This window comes from Silurus aristotelis (genome assembly GCF_946808225.1).
Source record: "Silurus aristotelis genome assembly, chromosome: 4".
Classification (NCBI taxonomy): Eukaryota; Metazoa; Chordata; class Actinopteri; order Siluriformes; family Siluridae; genus Silurus; species Silurus aristotelis.
The window spans coordinates 2,215,236-2,235,628 of NC_139577.1; the positions used below are offsets into that span (position 1 = coordinate 2,215,236).

Sequence of the window (20,393 nt, forward strand, 5' to 3'; positions counted from 1 at the left end):
GCTGCACTCGATACTTAAGCTGAAGCCAGTGCTAGAACCATAGAGGATTAATAACGAACACTGAATTCAAAATTAGCTTTACGTTTTTTGTGGGTTTGACTTACTAAGCCTTCCATTTGTGATCGGGCTCTCTATAGCAACACGTTCTCAAACACACACACACACACACACACACACACACACACACACACAAACACACACACACACAAAGTTACGGTAAAACATAATAGCAAGTTCAGGCTTTTCCATCACAGAGACAAAGGTATGATTATATATTATATATTATATATCAACCCATTCATATGCATTCAAACAGTGTCCTATATATTTATTACATTTTATTACCGTGTATTGTTTAAAATTTGGGTGTATTATAAGGTATATAATGAAGCATCCACTTTCTTTTGATGGAGAATGATTTTTACGTGATGACGTGATGTTGAGATAAAAGCATTTTACATTTACAGCACTTTTTATTCGCTGACATCCACAGGATGACTCTGAAGACCGAGGATATATATCACAATAGCTCTTTTCCATCTATTCTGGATTCCTATCTGTATTCTGAAGGCATGGGAAAGGTATGTGGAGTTCTGCGTAAATACTTATTATAAAGCATACATTTTTATAATCCACACCAGAGTCATTTTCATGTAATTGAGTGTAATGAAAACAGTTTTCTTCATTTGTCTTGTAGCACAAATCCATTGTTGTTTTTGTACAGTTTTCTATCAAATAATATAAGAATATGGTCAAAAAAGGCAGTCAGTCAGTAAGATCAGTCTGTAAGTTGTTCAGGAGCAAGTTTGAATGCTTTTATAATCACCACCTTTAAGCATATGAGATGAACAGTGTCCCAGGTGTGAGTTATCACTTTACCCTCTCTTACTTGTGTATGTTCACTGTTTATTGTGTCAGTCGAGTGAATGGAAAATTTCTAGAAATCAAACCACAAACACTGAGGATTGATTGACCTGGTGTCTGGGGTTTATATGTCCATTCATTTCGTCCATCTTCCTATAACTGTCCTCTTTCTGCCTGTGTGTCAAGTCAGTTCAAGAAGTGTGTGTTTGCACGTGCAACACTCTGTGACAGACTGACTTCCTGTCCTGAATGTATTTCTGCCTTGTCCTCAGTGTTTCCAGGATAGGTTCCAGATCCCTAATCAGGATTAAGCAGTCACGGAAGATAACAGAATGAGTATCAGGTCCCCCTAAACAGCATCTGGCAGTATGCAAATAAACAAACTAAAACATATATATATATATATATATATATATATATATATATATATATATATATATATATATATATATATATATATATATATATATATATACATAATGGACATAATGCATAAAAAAACATTTCAGAGCTTGCATTACAGTTAAATGACTGCAAAAATGATTATAGATTAGAACTTTAAATTACCACCTTAACTTGATTAGATACTTCAAAGTGTCTCTTAGACCCTGAAGAAGAATAAGAACAACGTTTTGTTCCGTTGAGATGTTTCAGTTCAAGAACTAGATCTGAAAAAAATCATGCTTAAAAGCACAGCATATACCATTCACCCTCCGTTTACTTTAGTAGCATTGCTTGTGTGTCTAATTTATCCAGTTATTCCATCATGTGGTTCCAGAAAACTGGATAAACAAAAGCAATCCTTTTACTCACCATTTTAGCTATTATTGTGAATAGCCTACATTGGCCAGTTCTTGGCTGACAGACGTCGAACCCAATGTGGTCTTCTTATAGTATCTATTACAAGGTTTGCTCTGTGCATTCTGTGATGTTTTTCAGCGTACCATGCATGGAAAGAGTGTTTATTAGAGTTAATGTATACTTCCTATCAGCTTGAACCAGACTTCTCCCCTAGCCCCTCTCTCTCTTTTTTCTTTTCCAGATGAGTTCTGTAGTGTTCTATCCTTATGCTTGTTCAGTCTAGTTACTGTTGAGCCATACGTAGATGAGTGATCTAATGGAATCTAATCTCACGGTATAATTGAGGAGGCATGTCATTACCAAACTTCTCCCGCTGCTTGCAGTTGATGTATTGTTCCTGACTTTGTCTGCACTATGAGTCCACACATTTTTCCCTGCTGCAGCAACCCATTGTACACGCCAGCCTTCCACAGTGCTTCTCTGTGTACGCTGGTGGCTGCAGAGAGTAAAGGGTCCGTCCATTCAGCCTGCTGTTCATCATCACTGAGCTTTCCAAACTCAGATCCTTTTGTGCCAGAAAATAGAAAGTACAAAAACAAAACTGTGACGGTTGTCACCAAGGTTACTTCTGTCAACACTGCGTCCTCTTCTGGCCTTCGAACTCCCTGACCTCCATCTTTTCACGCTTTGCATTGTTAAATGCTTTTATGGTGCAAATCCTTTAATGTTTTCTTTCCAAACTCTTTTTTTCTGGTGCTCATATTCTGTTTGTGTACAGTTTGTTGCGTTAACTGGGATGTGTTCACGTTCAATGGGTTCAGAAAGAAAGCTTGGAGTAGATTAATGGTAGACATGTCCAGGTGGATCCATGATACCATGACACTGTTTTCAGTTTTTACAATTCCTTACAGTTTCTCTTCTTTATCTGGTCTGATAACTGCATGCCCCCTTTACCCTTTTTCTTCTGAGCATTGCTATGGCAACTGAACTGATAAATTCCTCTTCCCGGTAATGTCCTTTGTAAAGGCTAGACTTCCGAAACAGACAGACTCTGTAAAATGTGGGAGGCTCGGTATTAACAGGCTGCCAAACAACCTTCTGGCCTTTTTTTTTTCCGAGCGGAATCGAGAATGGTCTGATGACGTCTCTGTGTTTAATTTACTGCTTCTGAACATGTATTTTGTCTCCATTCTTACTCATTGATAGGGTTGGATCAAGAAAATGCCACTTTACTGCAATGTGCTGTATGGCTGATGAAATTGAGCATATTTTAATTTAAGTAACAAAGCAGAAGGATTTAGAAGCCATAGTGTGGGTCATAAGATTCAACCCAGATTTGTCATTGCAAATTTGTCTTTGAACAGACTAATACTGCGAATTCTGGCAAAGACGTATCATGAAACCTTAGACAGGATCTTAGGATGTCTGAATGGCATTAAAGTTTCTTTGTGCAGCATCCCAGCAGTTGGTACGAACCTGTAGCCAACTGGCGTTGCCAAATTTGATTCGCTATTCAGAAGAGTGTAATGGGATGAATTGGAAAGTAAAAAAAAAAAGGCAACAAAAGAAAGTTGCTATGAGAACCACTAAATTCCTCCACACTAAACAAACAATTAGTAAAATGGTCCTCTGTATTTGTCCTTAACAAATAGCATGAAGTGAAGGATACATTTTTTTGGAAGCTGAAGAGAAATATCAGGCATGTAACAAGTCTCTGTCTATCCTGTGCTTTTCTTCGAGGGTTGCATGAGTGTTAAACGTGTACGAGAACACACAATGTCCAGGCGATTCATGGGTCATTACTGTCATTACAATAATAGAGCAAATTTCTAAATCATTAGAATAGTTTAAATGGTCGGATTGCAGGAAGTCCGATTTAGCAGTTTTAACAAGCATGTTTTCTTCACCTGAAGGCAGCCTCCATGGACAAAGTTGTGACGCAGATGAAAAAGCTGAGCGAGAGAAGAGTTCAGCGCCCTGTGTCTGCTGCCGAGCTGCAAAAAAAGGCAGCTGTTCTTAAACAGGTACAGTATCTATAAATAGCCATCACAACTATGTCATCTAAAATGAGCAGTAATCATAAAATCTCACATAGCAAACACCATTTTCTAAATCAAGGCTTTAAAGACACAAAATATTCTAGTTTTCATGAATTTGATACCTCAAGTCAATGATCTTTTCTTCTGGATGTCAAAAAGACTGAGGTTAAACTGCAGTATAATTGTAACTCTGATAATCTGATAGGCTTCTTTTCTACACAAATAAAAATATACATCAAATACACAATGTCCAGGCGATTTAAGTGTGATATTGAGATATTATTAAAATATCCATATTCGGAAGGTACGCACAGTGTGACTGACTCATTACTGTGAACTGATTTTCAGATGGTGAATTATGTCTTTTTAAGGATTTAATGGAGTTTGAGAAAATAACTAGATCTGTGAACATCTAAGGACATGGAGCATTTAAAGCACAGCCCTTGTGATGCAAGCTGATTTAGAAACAAGGTTTATAATGAATTATGGGTAAATTGGTGTTTGTCAGGTTTGTGTGTAGATAGATAGATAGATAGATAGATAGATAGATAGATAGATAGATAGATAGATAGATAGACAGACAGACAGACAGACAGACAGACAGACAGACAGACAGACAGACAGACAGACAGACAGACAGACAGATAGATAGATAGATAGATAGATAGATAGATAGATAGATAGATAGATAGATAGATAGATAGATAGATAGATAGATAGATAGATAGATAGATAGATAGATAGATTTTTTTATTGTTTATGGCCAGCAAAAGAAACTAGGCAGACATTTTTTTTATTATTATTACGTTTATTATTGCACTTTAATATTTATTTACAACAACGCATGCAGTGTGTTACTGCCATCTAGTGGCGCTTTGGTGTAACTGGTCTTCAAGACTTAAAAGAAATATGACCAACGTCAGTCTTGTAATCTGAAGAGTTTTTTTGTTAAACACCCAAACAAAAGGGTATGGTAGAAGAAATATACATTATTTTGCGCACACAATCTGATTTTCTTCAGTCTAAAACTCGACATAGATACCTGTGTTTTATGTGTCCTCCAGCGCCATCTCGCGGCCTACCGCCGGCTTCACCGCGTGAAGGACAAATTGTCCAACAGATACGCCGAGCTGCTCACGGAGAAGGTTCAGAAACAGCGACTAGAGATGAAACAGCACAACTCGGCTCCTTTAAAAAACGCAGGAAAACACAATGGACAGGTGCGTCTTAATAGACATAAACAGGTTTATTCATTCTCACTATGCAGTTACAGTTTATCACCACCAGGTGGCAGTGGATACCCCCGTCAGAACACTTGAACAGTAAACGTGTTTAATAAACTAATAAACTGTTCCACCAGACTGTACATGAATGTTCACAATATCTTGGTGTGAACAAATATTATTTCATTTATTGAATCATGTTCTATTTTACAGTTTTAATGCCTTTAAACACAATTCCAAAGCATCACAAAAACTAAACATCACCTGCTAATCATCTGAGCTCATCGCCTAAACTTCTCTTTTGGGTCCAGTGTTTGCTGTCTTCATGGTTTCTTCATTGGATTTTGCATTATTATTACATGAAACGAAATCTCTTGGTCATTCCTTGTGTTTAAGATCACTGAAATTTGTTTCTCCGTTGTAAAATAGAGAACTAACCAACAAATAAGCACCAGAATCTCCAAGCACAAAACAAATCCTTCAATAGGAGCATATTTAATGTGTTTAAGAATAGAAGTATTTCTCTACACTTCTGTCCTGTATGCTGTTTTGCGAATGTCTTAATATGTTTTCGTTAGTTTGTTTGTTTATTACCTGCTATAATTTGAATATAACGTCAAGATGTCTTCCTTGATTAAAAAAAAACAAGATGGAATCAAAGTTAGTCTTTGACTGATTACACTCAGACATTGGAGTTATGGTGATGTAGGTCATGTTAAATGATCAAGCCTGATATTATATATTATATCTGCCTTAATGCAATGATTTTATCCATCAATCTAAAATCGAATGTATCTTTGGGAACCTGAGTTCACTGTTGTGTATGGTAATGATATTCTCACGTGATTGATTCCTCCGCCTCCTCAGAGTCTGTCCTCTAATACACAACTGTTAGAATCAAAGCCTCTCACACATCTACACCCCCCCCCCCCACCACCACCACCACCACCACCACCACCACAACACATAGACACACACACAATACCTACACTCCCAAACAATACACGCAAATACACACGGCATCTCAGGTATCCAGTGAATTTCCATTCAAAGTAAACACTTTTCCACACAAACGTGTGGCTGGAAAATTCTGCATCTTTTGATGATATTAAAATCTCTTTAAATCTTCTTAATAATATACGGTAATTATAAGTTCTGGATGTAAAACAAATCTGCCAAAATGATTCATGAAGAACTAAAAGTGTACAGCAGGTGAGTTGTACAGATTCATGTATAGTTCTAATGAACCACCTAAGGCTTGAAGTAAGGCTTCAAAATACAATAAGTTACGTTTAAGGCTTCTAATTTCATTTCATTATTTAAAGACTGCTGCTTTAATCTTTTTGGTCATTTTTGAGAATCCAAATCTTTATGCATAAAATGTGATTACCATGATATTGCACAGATTTGACCTTTTTTTAAATCTACTTACAGTTACAGTAAATCTGATATAAAGAACCTTCTGTGTATTACTGTAAAATGTTTACTGTAAATCAGTACAGATCACAGTCTACAGGGGACAAAAAAACAATGCAAACCTGCACCTACGTTCATCTTTGAAGTGCAGGTATAATGGTGTTTAGGCTGAGAGGATTGAGGAAGCTTCTCATTTTAATATGGGAACCGGGGGCTATTGGTGCAGACTTGTGATTGACTTTGATTTTGGCCGTCTGGCCCGAGGACAATGAGAGTGAGAGAGAGAGTGGTGGTGGAGGGTGTTTAAGGTAAACTGTCGGGGGTTGGCAGCCTTAGACGGATCCTGTCTTATCAATCTCCTCCTATAAAAGCAGGCCTTCTTCAGTGGGCTGTAATTGTCTCCTCTAATGACCTGCACTGGAGAGGAGGACAAAGGCAGTGCTATAAAGGGCTTTATGAGCCCACTGGTAGGAAACCTTTGGTGAAAAAAAGTAACTGCTGAGCAAATGAAACTGCCCCGTTGTTTCCTCGGGCCAGACCGAGAGCCCCCCCGGTTGGGACACCACAACGGGGCAGGACCAAAGCAGGCAGAGTTGAGGCCACCTGCTGGGGCCTAATTGGTCCCTGCTGCAGTTAATGGCTTCCTGTGGCTGTGTGTTTACTTCTCATTTGCTTTGGGTGCTGGGATTCCCAGCCCTGCTGCAAGACATGGCTCCTCGTCAAGGCTTCGCTGTTCTCACCTCACTCTGCTCTTTTATTTTCTCTTTTGATACCCTCTTCATCATTACATCCCCGCTTCTGTCCTTCTTTTTTCTCATAGAGCTCAAGAGGTCGGCCCTTCGAGGAGCTTGTTGGTTCAACCCGTAAAGATAATGCTGCGTTCCTCAAGTCTTTACCTAAGACACGTTACTACCTGGTAAACACTAGTTGTCAGAGACAAGACTTCATGTAATAAAGTTTTAAATAATGAAATGGACAGTTACAATTATGTATATGAATTATATGGATGGCTTTATATTCTACACCGTCAATGTCATTGCCATGTGATGGTTCTTCTTTGAAAGATTCTGGCACTCCAGAGGCAACTGGCCCAGCGTGATTGTGTTAAGGAAAGCAGGGAGCAGGAGGTATTCAGGTCCTGGGTGAATCAGAGCAATACCATGCAACTAGAGCAACAATTACAGAAACTGGGTGAGAAGAAACTCAAAAAAAGATTATATTTGCTCTGGTATGAATTAGCAATATAATCTACTTTTCTACTGTGTTTATCTAAATTTAATTAGACTGTATTTTATAAAGCTCTAAAGAAACAAAGATTTTAGATATATACATGAAACTACACTCATATCTCCTGTTTTTAGTGCTTTCCAGCAAGTCTGTTCCAGAACTAAAGTTAGAGGATTTGCTAAAGAAGAAAGTAGAAGTCCTTCCAAAGATACAGATTTCCTGTGATGGAAGTGACGATCAGGAGGAACATGTGAGTTTATTTTACTCTGAATCTCAGTCTCGCTCATTCATTAAAAGCAGTCAGTCTTTTTGTACTACAGCCAGTGATGTAAAGAGCACCTGAAAATCATACTTGAGTAAGAGTATAGATACTGTACTGTCAAAACTTACTCCATTACAAATTAAAAGTCACCAATTCCAATAGGACTTAAATAAAAGTGTCTTATTTGTGCTGTTTTTGTGTATTTGACTCATGGAGCCTCAAAGGTGCACTAGTCCTTAACACCTAGACAAATGTTATTGAAAAGCCAAAAGCAGTCAATTTGTGAGGTTTCATTTCCTAAAATACAAATCAAATCATACACGTACATACACATGCATTAACCAGCAACACAACAGCCTTTTCAACATGCCAGAATAAAACCAACAAGTCGGTCAAAAAAAGGACAAAGTATTAAATCAATCTTTCAAAAACGGGATCTTCAATTAACAAATTAAATTAAAGCATCATGTCACAAAGTACAAGAACGATTAGTATTCAATAGACAAGTAAAATTTGCAGAATAAATAATCCATGGCAGCTGTTGTGCAAAATGTAACTGGTAATGGTCATTGTCGATTAAAATATAGTGGCGTACATTTATTGAATCATAAATGTAGTTGAGTCGAGAGTAAAAGCTGTTAAATTTTTGAAACTTAGTAAAACTAGAAAGTAGACAAAAGTTTGCTTGAGTACAGTAACGAAGTACAATTACTCAATTACTTTACACCACTGATTACAACTGATGTTATGTCACAGTAATATGTCTGTAATTGGTCGACTGCTTGATTAAAATGCTAGATTTCCTTCCGAATTTTAGGATACGCCTGATCTAGCTTATGTCTGTTTGGACGTACTATACACAAACACACATGCTGATGAAAGCTTGTTTAGCCTGGACATTATGGGAAGTGATGGTCAACCAGTCACACAGCAGTGAGATGAACAAACAGATGCCCCCCCTTTTGCTGAGAGGTATCTCTGTGTTCACCACAGCACAGGCAAACATCACCCAGGGGTGAATGTCTAATTCATTTCACATACAAAGGAGATGGACCAATTTGGCCAAAGATGTCACATCAGGCCAGAGCTCAGGGCTTTTGTAGGATTTGTTTAGAGAGGTGTTTGACATGGATCTTAGGCCTTTGAACGTTATTGAGGCGTTAAGAATACAAACTGTTAGTAAAATGATAGTATTTCTTGCACTGGAAAATGGGTTTATAATAGGAATTAGACACATAACATGAAATAATATTCAGAAAGCCTGTGTCTGCTTTCTGGTCTGGAGAATTTTATGCAAAACTCAGAGTTGGGAAGTTTTGTAGTTGAATCAATTAAAACACTTTACATTTTGATATATTAATAGAATCCAGTCTTCATATCACATTGTGCAAATCTTTTTATTTCTCTGCCAGTCACAAGGCATGTTGCATCAACCCTAGACAAAAATGTGGAATTTTTCTCTTTGATATACTCCCAAAGTATGAGCAGATCTCTCCTGTGTGCTGACTGGTCTGGGCTGATTTGTGGCGTGTCGTCTACAGCGGCATGTAGACGCGAAGCGCACACTCATCCCTACGGCCGCTAAGCAGTTAAAACAATTTGCCAAAATGGTGACCAGTGATGTTTGTGAGAAGCCGTTACTGTATATTATTATTTTTTGACAGTTTTAAATGCTTCAACTCTTCAGCCTCATGAGACAGACATGACAACTTGACTGTCTGTGTGAATTCTCACCACAGCTTGGACAAACATAGCCAACCACTTGCCCTTTGCTTCGGCCTCGTCTCTATAACATTCCGCATCGCACTGCAAAATAAAATGCTCCTCGGCCCATTCAACCTGAACGCAGACTGGGATCTACAAGGAACCATAAGTTATATCTATGAACGAATGTCCCGAATTTGTCTCTGTTTATTTGTATTTATTTATGCTGTGCTTAGTTTCCATGAAAGGCACTGAGTCATCAGGTCTCCTCAGCATGTTGAATTTCACACAGATTTATTTTCAGGATCATTGGGCAAATATGGCGGCTCATAGCATTGCTCAGTCTGTTGCTGGGATGACTGGAAAAATAATAAGACGCAGTTTTAATCATTCGGATTCTGTGTTCGGAGTCATACAAACTCAATTGCACTGGCATTAACCTGTTCAATGACATCCATTCAGTTTAGGACACTATAGGCATTGGACATTCTAGGAATCTCAGTATATCTGTATCTCTGTGAATGGGCTTGATACAGGGCCGCTAGTTGCTACATGTTGATGTGAGTAAACTGTGCCCTGGTCCAGTGTGCTCTGAAGGGTAGTTTGCACCCAGTAGACAAAGTGTGTCCTCACCCGGGTGTGCAGTGTTATCGGGCGTGAGTCGGGCTGTGCAGAGGCTACTCTTGAGAAGTAGCACATCATTAGGAATATATTAGCAACTCAACGCTCCTTCCAGCGCCCACACACACACACACGGACACACACACGGACACACACACACACACACACACACACACACACACACACACACACACACACAGCTCCAGTTTGGTAATTCAATGAGGAATTAAACAACAGAAATACTAATTACTACTTATAAGAAAGTAGTAATTAGTATTTCTAATACTAATTACAAAATAGTATGTTTATGACAAAATAATTTAAATATTATAGATATTGTAGAACAAATAGCTCACACATAAGGATATATCAGAAAAAAAGTTTTGTTTGCTCTGTGTCTTCCAGCATGAAGTATTCATAGAGAGTGGAGGAGGAGAACAGGTCAGCGCTGCACTTCACCAGGGCAAACAAGTCCAGGAACAGGATGAATCTGAGCTAAGGATTCCCAGTGTATGTGTCAAACCACGGGAGATGTAATCATGCCGAGTGGGGGCGCAGGCAGACAAACACACCTGCCGTGGTCAAACTTCACTCCGATCTCCCACATACACATACACATACACATACACATACACATACACATACACATACACATACACATACACATACATACTCCTTAAAGTCTCCCATTATTTTTTTACCTACCACATGACTACACGTGTTAATTAGCATTTAGGTAGTCATACAGAGAATTCAGTGTCCCCTGATCTTTTTTATTCTTTTTACAGCAGGGATCATTCACTTTGTGAAAGTAGTCAGGTCTGATAACAAGAAAATGTTGATCCTATGAAAATGAAATGGAATTTGATCAATGAGAACTATAGAACGCAAAAGAAATGTTATTTAAACTGATTATAAGTAGGTGATAAAACTGAGCAAAAGTGTAGATATCTCATAGTTTTCAAGCAGAAGTTCTCAAGCCTTTGGAGAGGTTCTCAGTAAGTCAATTTTCAAATCCCCTTTGAGTTCTTCTTCTCTCTTTTCTTCTATTTAATGTAGCCAGAGAGCTTTAGATCTGTTCCAACTGTATAGATCAGATCAAAGAGGTCACTCTTTATTGCCTCACTTACTTGTGAGTTAATAAAGAGCAGAATAATCCCCTTTCACTCAACCATATACTCATAATTCTAGGTTTAATAATCATGATTTCCACCACTGTAGATCAAAAAATAAATAAATAAATAAAAAGTTTGACCTTAGCTATGCATCATCATTGATCCCTGAGAGTTTTCTGACCCCAATACTTTTCTACATCCATGTTCATTTGCAGGAGTTACACTCAAAAGTTTTCTGGTACATTCTGATTTCTTGATGTGTATAAATTTCTTATTAGTGTCTTGAAATTGTCTTTCGTTTCTCAGATCCACTGAGATCAGAGCAACAGCACACGCACATACACTGAGAGGCAGAGCGAAAAGGGAAGGGTGAGAAACAGGATAGAGGACAGGAGTGGAGTAAAGGCAGGCTAAAAAAAAAAAAGGAGGAGGCTTCCTCAGACAGACGTTCAGGGTTCATTTTTCTCACACCTCTCTGTCAAAGTGAATGTGGGCAAACAGTGTAAGGCTTGGCTGGAGGACAGAAGAAGGGAAGGCAAACAATGGGGAGACAGAGCTGGGGGGCAAGGGTAAGCGGGTATTACTCAGACCTGCTTGCCCACCTTTGCCATCTTCACTAGAGTGCAGAGGTTCCCAACCTTAGGTTACCCCTAGTTGTAGTTCCCCTGTTCCAGACAAACACAATTGAGGAAAAGCAAATAGAAAACACATACTCGAAGATATTCTGTTGGGCATACCAGCAGTATTCCAAGCATAATCTCTTCCTGAAAAAACAAATTCCTAGAAGTCAACAGTGTGTGATTATTATTCTTCTTTTCAATCCAGTCAAACTGCATGTTATACAACACAGCTGCGTCACTGAATATAGAACGACCATAGTTCTTGTGTGTATATGGATTAAGAGGTGTGTGAGTAGTCACTTCCATCAACAGCTCTCTTCCTATGCCCCCCAGCCCCCCAACTTCTCACCCTTTGCTGTATGCAAGTGTCCTGTGTGGGGTGAGAAAGTCAGGTGCTGAGGCTGACACCCAAACTGTGAGATATGACGTGTTCCTCATCACCTCCAACCCCTGCGCTAATGCTATACCCTGCTACCGTGTCACTCTCACTTCACTATGGTGCATTTCCATGCAGTGCAGAGGTGATGAAGTGAAAAAAAAATCAGCATTTACAACTAATTTTTTATTTTATCTCAACAGGTGTTCTTGCAAGAGTTACAGGTACCCAAGTTTTCCACTTTGCAGCCCAGTTTCTTGGAAGCACTCAAGACCAACCTTGTTCCCTTGGTAGTCTTTTTCCAAATCCAATGTAGTTGTACGGGTTAACTTTTTTTAGAAAGATCTTAAAAGGATGTTAAGAACAAAGAGTATAAAATATACATCGAATAATAATAGCTATGTATTTTCTCATTTCTTAAGCCACTTCTCAAATCAAAAGCTGCAAGTGTAACTCAATGCAAGTTACGTCTCATGCACAGGCTTTCTCTTTACAACATGGCACAGTCTCACAGGTCAGTCTTTCACAAAATTACTACAAGCCACAGCAGTGTACAAAGAAAACGCACATAGCAAAAAAACCAAAAACAAGTAAAGCTGTCCTGTTCTTTGATCGCATGAACAGTTTACTCATTAAAAATGGACTGATGCCGAAATACGATGAAGAATCCACCATCCAAGATATGGTTAGTTCGCACCATACATGTATTTTTTTAGTTAACATTGTGTGGAACTACTGATATATTTACATTCATCGTTTCATATTATACAGTTGGAGCACGTATGCCCAAAACTAGTCTTGACTGAAGAACTGGGACTTGTTGGTGATTCTCCACTTCCAGCCCAGACACTGAAAGATCACACAGAACCTGAAACCTCTGAATGTTTTAAGCAGGAAATGAATCCACAAGCTGACCAGATGACCAGGTTAAGAATATTGTTCTTGTAAATGCACAGAATTGTCTTTTTTTGCCATTGTGATTTTAATATGACAGATTTGTGCAGGTCTGAACAGTTTGAAGAGCGGAGAGACGTCAGAAGTGAAAGGGTTCCCCTGACCATGGAGGATATTCGTTCCCGTACCATTATACTGGTAATCAAATATAGATGTTTTGCTTGGTTTGTTACTTTTTTCCAGATGTTGAATACCTCACTGATACGATATGCATTTGTTATATTTCAGGGTAAAACTTTTGGCAAGCAAATGTGGAGCAACTACACCTAGTGAAATATTTTCAGCCTTTGGGATATGAAGTTATTATATTTTAATCAAGTATAAGAATCAATTTTGGCAGTAGTTTTCCAATTTCAGAGCGTCATATCTATTTTTTGGATGGGTAACAGTGGAAATGTATTTTCTCTATTTTCCTTAGTAATGAATAATTATTAAATTATTTTATGACAATGTTGCATTTAGGTTTCATGATGTTTTTAAATAAAGATTTTAAATTTCATTGTAATATCCTTGTTATACATTTCACAAATTGTTGTTAATTGTACGTGCATGCATACATGTAAATCATATAAATGTATTATGCAATTATTAATTTATGTATAACTTATTATAGATAAAGTGCTTCTGTTTTGTTTTAGTTCTTGCTTTCTTTATTTCTTGCATTACTAAATTCACTCACTAAAGTCCCGACACCATACAAGTATACTATACAACCCCCCCACCACCATCTCCATCTCCACCACCACCACCATCAAATTCACACGCATCCCCACGGATGCTTCCGTTTTTTAACCAATCAGAGACTCGTCGCTGCATATCAAAGGATGAGGTTAGCCAATCAGATGCGTTCACAACTTCCCGTGGAAAGCTCTGGGTATTTATGAGGAGCAGAAACTCCTTTAGTCCAGCAGTAACCTACAGGAACCAACTCTGTGCATGGGGCTGAGGATCTGACACTCAGGATCGGACAGTTCCTTGACTTTTTTTTTTCTTGGAAGTAAACATGGCTTCAAATGGCAGTAGTGAGTGCTCTGGAAAAGCCATCCAGTATCGGGTGGACCATCTGCTGAGCGCTGTGGAAAACGAACTGCAGGCCGGCAGTGAGAAAGGAGACCCGACCGAAAGGGAGCTGAAAGTGAGTCTGGATGAGATCGAGTTGTGGCAGAAGTTTCGGGAGCTCACCAATGAGATGATTGTAACCAAGAACGGCAGGTATGGAGTTAAATGTGAACATTTTTGTTTGTTTGTTTTCCAAAAATGTTAAAAAATTATTTACATATGACTCGAATTATTAATATAACAGTGGTAAAGTGTCAAGTAATATGATATAATGAGATAAGATGATGATAATAATAATAATAATAATAATAATAATAATAATAATAATAATAATAATAATAATAATAATAATAATAGCAATAATAATAAGAAAAGAGTCTCGTATTGGGAAAAATGAGTGAAACATTTTTTTTCAAGTTAGTAAATTATGACACAAATGTTTACATCAGATTAAATTATAATAGATGAATCTCACATTTTGATATTATTATGTTATTTATATATACTTTGCCTGTTGTTGCCAAAAGTTTTCTGACTGTTCAGGTCGTTCTTGCTTTATATATTATTATACTGAGCTAGAAAACTAAATCTACATTTTTTATTGTTCTAATATATTTTCTGATTTATTTATTTGAGAATAAAAAGGTATAATGTCTGTAGATGCAGCACCATTAGATGCTGATTAGTGTATAATGCAGCTGTGGGTTTTGTTGTGGATTTGTACAGGCGCATGTTCCCGGTTCTGAAAGTGAGCGTGTCCGGTTTGGACCCGAGCGCCATGTACTCGATCTTGCTGGACTTCTCGGCGGCAGACTCGCACCGCTGGAAGTACGTGAATGGGGAGTGGGTGGCGGGGGGCCGCCCGGAGCCGCGCACCTCCAGCTGCGTGTACATGCACCCCGACTCCCCAAACTTTGGAGCGCACTGGATGAAAGCTCCGGTATCATTCAGCAGAGTGAAGCTCACCAACAAACTCAACGGTGGAGGACAGGTTAGTCCTGCACATGTTTATACACCCCATTAAATGCTTGCACTCATCCAAAAACAGCTTACACAGCATCAAAACTACCTTCATCAGGTCCTATTTCTTGTTGAATTATCAATTAAACACAAGGACCATCAATGCATAATGATATAAAAATTTGCATGATCATACACTGGTTATTTATTGTCATATAATATAATATTCTGTTTATATAAGTTTGCGATTGCAATTAGATTTTTCAATATGTAATAATCTTTTCATGGATTTAAAAAAGGTTTAATAAAATTAACAAATTAGCAATAAATGTACGTCCCCCTTTCTATAAAAACGACAAATTTTGCATACTACCGCTTAACACGAAATCATGATTTTCTTTACATACATGAAATGTCGCTTCACTCTTCAGATCATGCTGAACTCTTTACACAAATACGAGCCACGCATCCACATAGTACGTGTCGGAGGGCCGCACAGAATGATCACCAGCCATTCCTTTCCTGAAACCCAGTTCATAGCAGTCACTGCCTACCAGAACGAGGAGGTGAGTCGCTTATAAGGTTCTGTACCATATTGTCTTGGTTGTGTACAATTGCTAATGAAACGAATATCTTTTTTCAGATCACTGCACTCAAAATCAAATACAATCCCTTCGCCAAAGCGTTCCTAGATGCCAAAGAAAGGTAGATGAATGCACCCTGATATTCGGCTCATATGAAATCAATTAGGATGCATGTTGGGAACGAAGAGAATTCAAACTTTTCTCTTTGGTTTTGCTTTCGGCTTTGTAGAAGTGATCATAAGGACATACTGGATGAAGCCAGCGAGAACCAGCAGTCTGGATATACGCAACGTAAGTGTGAACTGCATTGTTTATTTCATTGTGTATTATTTACACAAATGACACTGTATGTGGTCCAATGTCATGTTTACCAGATTTAGCTATTTTGCCACCCTGTGATTTTGTTTCTATAAAACTATCTAAACTAATTCGCTCCTCTGTGTGTGTAGTGAGCGGCTGGTTTCTGCCAGGCAGCGGATCCCTCTGTCCTTCTGCCAACCCTCACCCTCAGTTTGGTGGTGCTCTACCTGTTGCGTCCTCTCACGGTTGTGAACGTTATTCTACGTTGAGAAGTCATCGCTCCTCACCTTATCCCAGCCCCTACCCTCACCGAACAACCTCCCCCAGTAAGAACAAACACACACACACACACACACACACACGCTTTTACTTTCCTCTCACTGGCACACATGACCACACACACACACACACACACACACACACACACACACACACACACACACACACACACACACACACACGCTTTTACTTTCCTCTCACTGGCACACATGACCACACACACACACACACACACACACACACACACACACACAAACACACGCTTTTACTTTCCTCTCACTGGCACACATGACCTATGACTCCATGCCATTAATGAGAAACTCAAACAAATGCCACTGACTGCAGAATGTTCTGCATTCCTGAAGCCTTTGTGCACAACAGACCTCATCGTCGTAAACATGAATCCCTCAGTCGTGAAATGTTTGGTTCGTTGGCCTCAGCCACATAAATATACTCCTAGGAGTGCATTACATTTTTACAATTGATATTTATCGCTCTGTATGTGATATCTAAGTTTATACCCAAGATAAAGCGTACATATATATATAAATTTTGTTATATTTTATTATGTTTTGTAGCTGGTTACTCAGAAAACCCATCAGCTTGCTTGTCCATGCTGCCCACCCATGAGAACTGGTCCAGTCAACAGATGTCCTCTCACTCCAGCATGGTGCCTATGAACCAACACTCTCCTCCAAACTCCAACTCCAGGTCAGCGCTTTTTCATAGTGCGGAGATGCACTGATTATGGCTCTCGTTATAGCTCATGCCTGTTTGCCTCTGAAGATCAGAAACTGTAACAAGATATTTGAGACATCTTTGCAATATATTTTGCAGTATAGTTGTTGTTGCAGTGTAGATGTTTTTTTCCCCCAAGAGTCATACTGCATGCATACTTACCACAATGAGAAGGAAACCAATCATAAACTTGTATTAGTGACACACATGAAAACTACTGGGACAACATGATGCACAACAACACAACAGGATCATACAATTTTTTTTTATCACATATATGTTGGGCATTGAGATCAGGGCTTGTCGTGAATGAGATTAGCAAAGAGAACAGGCGAAATTATTTCAATATACTGTAATTATTACAATTTTACAATGTTTGCTAAATATTAAAGCCTATGAAAGCAAAAATTCGACATTAACAGGATATCTAACAGACATCTTTGGTAGGTCTTTTCTAGTCTCAGACACATTGTGCAACCTTTATTTCTGTAGTTGTAGATATGTATAGGTATCAGTGTGCTACAATATACCTAACGTCCTCGTTTCTTAAGCAAACAATATATACTTTTTATAATTTTCCATAGTGCAACACACTGACACTATCCAAATTTGTATCATAGTATTCCTGGAATAACTAAAACAATAACATGCTCACGACTCAATCAACTTATTATGTTAATAATATAACCAAAATATAACCAAATTATTAGCATAATTTAAAACCACTGCAACCCTGACCAGGCAGTTACTCTTTGCTCCTTAAGCTTCATATATGTCTTCATGTTGCAAGTAAAACTTTCTGATAAACACAATGTTGAATAGCTCTATTTTAGTGTCTTATACATTTCTGCGATACTCATATTTATTTTTTTAATTCTGCATGCTGTTCTATGTAACACTGTGTATATCTAACATTGTGCATTCTTGCAGTCAGTACACCAGTTTGTGGACTGTCGGAAATGCTCCTCTGACTCCGGTGTCTCAGACTGGCGGAATGGCGAGCAGTTTGGGCTCACAGTATCTCCGTGGCTCTGCCAGTCATTACGCCAGCATGTCTCACCCGGGCGCAGTGCCCAATCCCGGATCTCCTCTCTATGATGGCACTCCTGCGGCTGAGGTGCACAACTCGTCTCCGTACGATAGCGCGACACATGTACGGCTAGCTGCGGCCTGGACCTCCATCACACCTCCGTCCTTATAGACATCAGAGCACTGATTTCCCAGTAAAGACGTCGGGTTTCTGAACTAGCACTCAATCTATGCAACAGCACAATGATAGGAAGCCTGGATTCTTATGTTCAACTGCATTGAATTGAGTTCTTTATGCAGCGGGAAAGTCAGAGCGATGACAGGCCTTGTCCGGAGTGTAAATATTACAGCTGCTTTCGTCAGTGCCTTTAGATTTATTTTGTTGTTGTTTAAATATTGTGTACACCGTTTTAAAATATTACAAGTGGGATTATTTATAGTTTGGCGAACGTGTTCTGTACAGACAATCAGTTGTACAAAGTGTAAATGGATTTATTTTCACCTCAAGATTTTGTTTTCGTCATAAGTCATTCTTATAATGTTTTTCATTTGTGCAACTCGGTTTGAGCTGCACAACCTCGACAGAGCTACTGAATCGTAAATGATAAATAAAATTATTAACTGATTGATGAACTGGTTGCAAAAACTCTTCACACATATTTATATCGATATCATCATTGCCCTTTCAGACTAAAAATAGAAAAGGAACTAATCATAAACTTCACACACATGGAAAATACTGGAGCAATATACATTTATGTCATTTGGCAAATGCCCTCATCGAGAGCGACTTACATTTTCATCTTATTCATACAACTGAGCAGCTCACGATCTTCAGATCTGAAGTCCTAATGCCTTGACCACTAAGCTTCCACCTTCCCCAAAATGATGCACAACAGAACGATACTGTTTTATCACAGATATTTTAGCTTTTGAGATCAGTGCTAGTCTCAGATGATATTAGCAAAGAAAACAGACAAACTTATTATAAAATACAGTAGACGGTTTGTGTTTTCTAATCAGTAAAGCCTACCTCAGCATACTTTGATGTCTTTCAAAGCAGTCAACATGCATCGTTTTAGAAAAGTCTTCTTTCACTCCCAAATACGGAAACTGATGTGTTAAACGGGTTTGCTCATCCTCACAATGCTCACATGCTGCAATTTGGTGATTTATCCATTTGTTGTGAGTTATCTAACAATTGTCTGGTATTAGATCACTACAGATCAAACGGGGACCCTCTTGAACGCTGGTACATGATTAATTTGTAATACTTAAGTATACTGTAGGTATAGCAACAAAGTACAGTTACATCCAGAAAAAGGAAAGAACTGGGGTACTGTGCAAATCCAGAAATGATTATCATAAACCTTTTAGCTGAGCTTTTATTAGAGTAGAACAGATTGTATATCTATGGTCATATTTACACTACTAACGGATCACCTGATTAGGAAACCTTATGATTATCAATCACAACAAGAGTATAAATTTCATAAAAAATAATGGCAGACAAGAATTAAACTCGCAAGAAAATAAACACAATAATTACATGTACCATATCCCGTTTTTATCCTATATTAATAATATTCAACATAGCCATAATCACATTGCTAATAGCAATTCTGCTTTACACAAGTGTTCAGAAAAACCTCTGAGACTGTTTGAAATCACAACACTTGCCTGTTCTCTGCGATTTCATGGCCTCTTCTGCCTGGTGCTATTCAGCTCTGTTTACTCTTCTCTTATGAGCAAATTCCACTCACTTAAGTGAGGAATTGCATCTATCCAAAGGTGCTCACAGCAGTCAGATTTTGCCAGCTAACACCAAGTTCTCCAACCCTGAATTATGAAACTGTAGCTCTGAATTTTAATTGACACCTTTATGAGAAGGGCATCAGTCATACCTCTGGTGTTCTTTTAATTTCCTTCACCTTGATGATTCCAAAAATCTAATAAAATAAAAATGTGTATCAAGTGATTTTCGTATCTTGGTTGACCTCTGCTTTCTACCAAGTAAAAAGACATGTTAAATAAACAAATGTCAATGTAAAAGGAATCTTAATGTGAAGAAGTTGTAGATATGCAGTGTAGTAGACAAACTACAGGCAAACGGGATGTTTTAGGCAGAAGTTCAATTTTATTAACCAGTGAAATGTTTTAAATGCAGCCCTAATTGTGCTTATTGTCATTTCGTATTTCTTATATATACACAGTACAGACCA

At 38.3% G+C, this 20,393-nt stretch overlaps 2 protein-coding genes across 4 annotated transcripts; both read left to right on the top strand.

Moving 5' to 3' along the window:
* The first annotated feature begins 13 nt into the window (after nt 1-13).
* On the top strand, nt 14-13,721 carry LOC310724832 (uncharacterized protein). 2 transcript variants are annotated; one of them, XM_083539201.1, is made up of 14 exons: nt 14-262; nt 468-581; nt 3,579-3,689; nt 4,769-4,924; nt 7,164-7,259; nt 7,408-7,534; nt 7,705-7,820; nt 10,563-10,667; nt 12,472-12,558; nt 12,691-12,782; nt 12,893-12,953; nt 13,040-13,194; nt 13,273-13,360; nt 13,451-13,721. In XM_083539201.1, exons 2-14 carry the CDS (start codon nt 495-497, stop codon nt 13,490-13,492), a joined length of 1,323 nt encoding a protein of 440 aa, XP_083395327.1. In that variant the 5' UTR covers nt 14-262; nt 468-494; the 3' UTR covers nt 13,493-13,721. The 2 variants fall into 2 exon arrangements, with proteins under 2 accessions (XP_083395327.1, XP_083395328.1); XM_083539202.1 differs by having other exon boundaries at nt 494-581.
* Nucleotides 13,722-13,961: 240 nt separating this feature from the next.
* tbxtb (T-box transcription factor Tb) lies at nt 13,962-18,804 on the top strand. 2 transcript variants are annotated; one of them, XM_083539203.1, is made up of 8 exons: nt 13,962-14,434; nt 15,008-15,272; nt 15,673-15,807; nt 15,885-15,946; nt 16,055-16,116; nt 16,275-16,451; nt 16,983-17,115; nt 18,073-18,804. In XM_083539203.1, the coding sequence occupies exons 1-8, from the start codon at nt 14,226-14,228 to the stop codon at nt 18,341-18,343; spliced, it is 1,314 nt and encodes a 437-aa protein (XP_083395329.1). In that variant the 5' UTR covers nt 13,962-14,225; the 3' UTR covers nt 18,344-18,804. The 2 variants fall into 2 exon arrangements, with proteins under 2 accessions (XP_083395329.1, XP_083395330.1); XM_083539204.1 differs by having other exon boundaries at nt 18,077-18,251.
* The last annotated feature ends 1,589 nt before the right edge of the window (nt 18,805-20,393 follow it).

Bases quoted from the DNA above. Each gene is read 5' to 3' on its own strand.
- LOC310724832 (XM_083539201.1), top strand. From the start codon at position 495: ATGACTCTGAAGACCGAGGATATATATCACAATAGCTCTTTTCCATCT. The intron at 4,925-7,163 runs GTGCGTCTTAAT...TTTTTCTCATAG, and splicing joins CAGGAAAACACAATGGACAG to AGCTCAAGAGGTCGGCCCTT. The intron at 13,361-13,450 runs GTAATCAAATAT...GTTATATTTCAG, and splicing joins GTTCCCGTACCATTATACTG to GGTAAAACTTTTGGCAAGCA.
- tbxtb (XM_083539203.1), top strand. From the start codon at position 14,226: ATGGCTTCAAATGGCAGTAGTGAGTGCTCTGGAAAAGCCATCCAGTAT. The intron at 14,435-15,007 runs GTATGGAGTTAA...GGATTTGTACAG, and splicing joins ATTGTAACCAAGAACGGCAG to GCGCATGTTCCCGGTTCTGA. The intron at 15,273-15,672 runs GTTAGTCCTGCA...TTCACTCTTCAG, and splicing joins AACTCAACGGTGGAGGACAG to ATCATGCTGAACTCTTTACA.